This window comes from Lactuca sativa, chromosome 4 (genome assembly GCF_002870075.4).
Source record: "Lactuca sativa cultivar Salinas chromosome 4, Lsat_Salinas_v11, whole genome shotgun sequence".
NCBI lineage: Eukaryota > Viridiplantae > Streptophyta > Magnoliopsida > Asterales > Asteraceae > Lactuca > Lactuca sativa.
The window spans coordinates 84,806,605-84,812,657 of record NC_056626.2 but is presented as its reverse complement, the minus strand read 5'-3'; the positions used below and the strand labels follow the sequence as shown (position 1 = coordinate 84,812,657).

At 39.1% G+C, this 6,053-nt stretch overlaps 1 protein-coding gene across 1 annotated transcript; it reads left to right on the top strand.

The window, feature by feature from the left end:
- Nucleotides 1–984: 984 nt before the first annotated feature.
- Nucleotides 985–4,494, top strand: LOC111917271 (uncharacterized). The gene is made up of 5 exons (XM_023912958.3): nucleotides 985–1,625; nucleotides 1,895–2,753; nucleotides 2,831–3,355; nucleotides 3,424–3,888; nucleotides 3,969–4,494. Exons 1-5 carry the CDS (start codon nucleotides 1,150–1,152, stop codon nucleotides 4,284–4,286), a joined length of 2,643 nt encoding a protein of 880 aa, XP_023768726.1. The 5' UTR covers nucleotides 985–1,149; the 3' UTR covers nucleotides 4,287–4,494.
- Nucleotides 4,495–6,053: the final 1,559 nt, after the last annotated feature.

Genomic DNA, 6,053 nt, shown 5'->3' with positions numbered 1-6,053 from the left:
GGGGGTTTATCTAGACTTTAGGGGGGCTTAGGGAGCTTAGAGAGAGAGTGTAGAGAGAGAAAGAGAAGTTGGAAGATGTGAGAAATGAGGGTGCCCCGACACTCTATTTATAGGCTGAAAATCATAACTCTCGTATACGAGCTCCGTTTTCGATGTTCTTTATATCCATGCGTAGGTAAAATAAGATCTACAACTTTTATTTTGACTCGGTCGGCTAACTCTCGACCGATCTTAAATTTAACAGTAGGAGGAGATTAGACTGCTAAATGACCGCGAAGAATTCGTAACTCCTTCATACGGACTCCGTTTTCGTCTGTCTTTTTACCGTTGAGTTTCTATTAATGAGATCTTCAACTCTCATTTAGGTCACGTAAGCCAAAAACCGCTCGAACTAAAATTCGAGTTTCGGGTTGTACACTGCTAAGCCGAAACTTTGAAAAATCATAACTTCCTCATACGAAATCAGATTTGGGCGTTCTTTTTGTAGATTTTCTCGGTTTAAAATACTCTGCGACTTTGGTTTAGATTACTAAGGCTAAAAAGTCTTCTATCATAAATTCACTTTTTATGCTTCCCCGTGCCGTGCCGGTTCCGTCGCGAAACTTCGACGGGTCATAACTTCTTCGTTATAACTCGGATTTCGGCGTTCTTTATATCTATGGAACCCTTGAGACATATTCTAAAACTTGGTTAAGATTAATCTTCGTAAATAATCTTCCATCAAAAACTTATTTTTGATGCTCATTGTCTTTAAATTGACTAGTCTGGATCTACGAGCGTTACAGAGAGAGAAACCCTCTTATTTTTAATTACTAAAATAAATAAATAGATTTTAAAAAATAAAAGAAAAAATAAAAATAAATACTCCAAAATCAAATCGCAACCAAACTAACTCATAAATACTAACAATCCAAACAAAAAAACCAAAGCCAAAAAAAACACATAACACATCGATCATATTTACAATTTTATCTATTAATAATTTCGAAGTTAGAAAACCTATTTGGATATGAAGTTAGAAAACCTAAAACCGTTAATGTTGTTGACTCAAAATTCAGTAAACTCCGCGCCGTTTTTCCTCCACCGGCATGGATAAGATTATGTCCTACTACTTCTTACAGAGAATAGCAATCCAAGCTCCATTCGTCCATGGAGCTCTGCAATTTATTCTTTATCACCACTCCCACGAAACTAAAACACTCATATCCCAATCTCAAAACCCAAGCCCGTTTAGTTAAATGCTCGGCGGATACTACGAATCGCCGACTCAAACTCGCGGAGTCACTCCAGGACGAGACGTTCAGGATTCTCGAATGGCCGTCGGTGTGTACCCAGGTTTCTTCCTTCACGTCTACCACCATGGGAACTTCGGCTGCCCGAGATGGTCTTGTTCCTATAGGAAGGAGTCCAGAGGAGAGCCGGAGGCTCCTCAATCAGACGTCCGCTGCATTTGCGCTTCCTTTTCCGCCTGATTTCTCCGGAATCGAAGATGTTTCGGATATCATCGAGTCTTCAGTTGCTCGTCAGTTGCTTTCCATAAGAGAAATTTCTGCGGTAAAACGGACTTTGCGATCGGCTAGGGATCTGTTCGAACAGTTGAAGAAGATTTCTCTCCAATCGGAAAGGTATACTATACACTAGGTCGGTTTTTGCTTTCAATTCTGTTACCTCTTTGAAATCCTTTTACTTTTAACCGAATTCAATATAAAATTTAAACTAGCATCATCCGTTCAATTCTTCTAGCGCATTTGATTCCTGATCCAAGTCGTTGTTTACATTAGCCCTAAAATACAAAGAGAATCGTAAATTACAAATCGTTGAGTGTGGTGCCTTCTCACATTCTGTTTCATTTAGAACTAGTTTCATTGGATATCATCTTCATTGCATTAACCAGGTACTATCCTCTGCTTGAAATTCTTCAGAATTGCAATTTTTTAACGGATCTGGAGCAGAAAATAGAGTACTGTATAGACTCCAAATTCTCAACCATACTCGACAGAGCCAGTGAAGATCTAGAGATCATTAGATCAGAAAGAAAAAGCAACATGGAAGATCTGGACTCTCTGTTGAAAGACATATCAACTAAGATTTTTCTATCCGGAGGTATTGACAAACCATTGGTAACCAAACGTAGGTCAAGAATGTGTGTTGGCATCAGAGCTTCTCATAAATCATTACTTCCAAATGGTGTCGTTTTGGATGTTAGCAGCTCTGGAGCGACATATTTCATGGAACCCAAAGAGGCTGTAGACTTGAACAACATGGAAGTAAGGCTTTCAAATGCTGAGAGGGTTGAAGAACAAGCCATATTAGGGTTGCTCACATCTGAAATTTCACAATCAGAGTCTGAGATTAAGTACTTGTTAGATAGAGTTCTAGCGGTTGATTTTGCAATTGCAAGAGCTGCTCATGCTCGATGGATCTATGGAGTATGTCCACTCATATGTGGCTCTGGTTCTGTAGATATTGAAGGTATACGCCATCCTTTGCTTCTTGAAGCCTCTCTGAAACAAGGAGTGATTGATCATCAATCTTTTGATTCATTCCCATTTCCTGTTCCTATTGACATCAAAGTCAGAGATGAAACAAGAGTGGTTGTGATCTCAGGGCCTAACACTGGAGGAAAAACTGCTTCTATGAAAACATTAGGATTGGCATCTATTATGCTCAAGGCTGGCATGTATTTACCTGCTAAAAATCAACCAACTCTTCCATGGTTTGATCTTATTCTAGCAGATATTGGAGATCACCAGGTAATAAATACACTAATACTCTACACTTGTAGTTAAAAAGAAGCAACATTCTGACATTCTCATTCTTATAATTATAGTCTCTGGAACAAAGCCTCTCAACTTTCAGTGGCCACCTGTCACGAATTTGCAAGATGTTGGAAGTGACCTCAAAACAATCACTCATTCTTATCGATGAAATTGGAAGTGGAACTGATCCATCAGAAGGGGTGGCACTTTCCACCAGCATATTAGAGTATCTTAAAGATAGAGTCAACCTAGCAGTTACAACTACACATTATGCAGATTTATCTCTTTTAAAGGAAAAGAATTCCCAATATGAGAATGCAGCAATGGAGTTTTCTTTAGAGACTTTACAACCCACGTACAAAATACTTTGGGGAAGCACAGGCGAGTCAAACGCGTTGACCATTGCTAAATCAATTGGTTTTGATGAAAAAATAGTTGAACGAGCACAAACATGGGTGAAAAGATTAATGCCTGATAAGGCTGAGAAGCGAAAAGGTTTGCTTTATCAGTCGTTAATGGAAGAAAAAAACAGATTAGAAATTCAAGCTAACAGAGCTGCAGATATATATTCGAATACCATGACTCTGTATAATGAGGTACGCTTTCTTTGTTTGATATAGTGAACTCTTTTCTGTACTTTACACTCTGTTTTTTCATTGTAAAGATAAGGGATGAGGCGGATGATCTTGTGGGACGTGAGGCTGCTCTTAAGGCGAAGGAAACTCAAAAAATCCAAAAGGAAATAGCAACAGTGAAATCTCAGTTAGAGAAAATAGTGGAGGATTTTGAAGCTGGAATTAGAAGTACAAGTATTGATCAACTTAATACGCTTCTTAAGGAATCCGAATCTGCCATTTCATCAATTGTTGAATCTCACAAGAATGCTGAAGACTCATCTGTCATAAAAACCGATAGGTCTACTTTTACAGTAAAGCTTGGAGATCAAGTAATTGTGAGCGGATTAGGAAACAAACAGGCAACCATAGTCGAGCCACCTGGCACAACCGATGGCACTGCCCTTGTTCAATATGGAAAAATTAGGGTTCGTGTGAATCTAAACACCATAACACCTCTTCCCAATTCTGATATCATTCAGACTGCTAATTCAAAATCAAACACAAAAAAACAGGTATGCAATAGGGGAATTACATTTTTTTTATTAAATAACTAATTTGATCGAGAAGTATATATGTATATGTGTGTGTGTAGGGAGGGACACGGAGGATTAAAAGCCTTAAGAATTTATCAGAGGGAAGCAATAGTGAAGTGGTTTCGTATGGACCGGTGTTGCAGACATCAAAAAACACGGTTGATTTACGCGGTATGCGAGTGGAGGAAGCGTCTCACAATCTTAATTTGGCGATTAATATAACCGGGTCTAACTCGGTTTTGTTTGTAATCCATGGGATGGGTACGGGTGTTGTGAAGGAATGCGCGCTCCAAATATTAAAAAAACATCCGCGGGTTGTCAAGTTTGAACAGGATGGTCCGACTAATTATGGCTGTACAGTTGCTTACATCAAATGAATATATATGCGGTATGGATAACATTTCTTTGGGTAATGTGCATAAAATGTCATTTAAGAATTTGCTTTTTTATTTAGGAAAAATACAGAAAATCGTATTGATTATTTTTGTATTTAAATCGTAGGAAAAAGGATATTTTGTAAATGACCAAAAATTTATAATGGTTTGATCACTGCTATAAATATTTAAGTGACTAAATTGAAAATTAGTGTAAATGTGCTTAATGTATTTACATCATAGTCATACTATACTTGTTTATATTTTGTGACTTGATTTGGTCTCCGAAAGTAGACAAAAGAAGCAAAAATAAATGCGACATACCTAATAATTTTTATTTATCGGAAGATGATAAATTGAGTAAAGTTGTTTTGAGAGAAAATACAATAATTAGTGATATCATAGAAAAGAAAAGGTGTTTAGGGTGATGAGGTTGGAGCCATGTCTTCAGGACCGGCCCTTTTCATGGTGGGATCCATGGCCATGGGTGGAAAATTGATGGGGCTCATGGTGTAGTGCATCGCATAGCCATTTGAACAATGACATTGTACGCCTCTACCTGTACCTGTAAAATAATCATTTAATAAACTGTGAGACTGAATGCCACGTGGGTCAACAATCAGTTATTTAGTACATGTCTTAGTCTGTTTATATATATGTTTGTACATAAATGGAGTTAACGTGGATTTTAGTTATTTGATTGTAGAATTTATATAGATAGATAGAGTAGCATACTTAAGCATCACCTGATTTGGCATTTGATCCACCACCATAGCCACCTCCCTCTCCCCATGAGGACACCTCTGGCACGAAAGCTCCAAACGGGAATGCCGGAAACGGGTTGATCTTATGAAACCCGAAGGTGGCACCGCCACTACCATGGCCTCCTCCATAGATTCCTCCTCCACCTTCCTCCCAACCAGGGGTGGTCGCCTGAGCCTGGTGGCCGTCACAACCGCTAGCTGGGGCACCATTTCCATCATCCATCCGTAAGCTTTCATCTTCACCGCTATCATCCATCTGGAGCTTAGGTAATCTGGTCGGTTTAGGTGGCTTTTCCTCATGATCCAAGTCAGCTACTTTAGGAGGCTTGACCATGTGAGCCATGGCTAGGGTTGAGCCCATGAGGGCTAAGATGGCTAAGCAGACCCATTGTCTAGTAGATGTAGATGTTGCCATTGTTATTATGACTCAATGAGTCCTTTGGGCGTGGGAAGTTATTAATATTGGGGTTTTATGTGGTGAAGATATGGGCTTTTTGTTTGTGTTGTTTTGTGTGAGCAAATAAAGGTGATAATAGTTGAGGGTGGTGCAAGTAACAAAACAAATCACATGAGTATCTCATTTCTCTCCTTGACGTTTGGTGCATGAAAACCATATGGGATTTCATGTAAATAATCCATTTATAAACTTTACCGTAAACTACAGAAATCATCCCTAGACGTATGCTAAATCTACAATTTCAGTCCCTTGACTACGGTTTTGAACTTTCACAAACTATTGATTAGCTTACACTTTACCTTCATACTAACATAGTCATTAGTTTTGTATCTATTGAGAAACGGTTGAGACGTGACACATTTCAAGGGGCATAATGGTCATGTAATCATTACTCCTTTTTCAAAACTGTACGACAACTTATATGTAGGGATGAGCAAAAGGACCGGGGAACCGGTCGGAACCGGTCCCGGAACCGGAACCGGTCCCGGAACCGGCACCCGATGGAACCGGTCGGGCCGGGACCTATACTACAAATTTGTGATTTTTTGG

Excerpts from the sequence above, each read along its gene's own strand:
- LOC111917271 (XM_023912958.3), top strand. The coding sequence starts at position 1,150 with ATGGAGCTCTGCAATTTATTCTTTATCACCACTCCCACGAAACTAAAA. Across the intron at positions 2,754-2,830 it reads CAGATATTGGAGATCACCAG|TCTCTGGAACAAAGCCTCTC; the intron begins GTAATAAATACA and ends TTATAATTATAG. Across the intron at positions 3,356-3,423 it reads CCATGACTCTGTATAATGAG|ATAAGGGATGAGGCGGATGA; the intron begins GTACGCTTTCTT and ends TTCATTGTAAAG.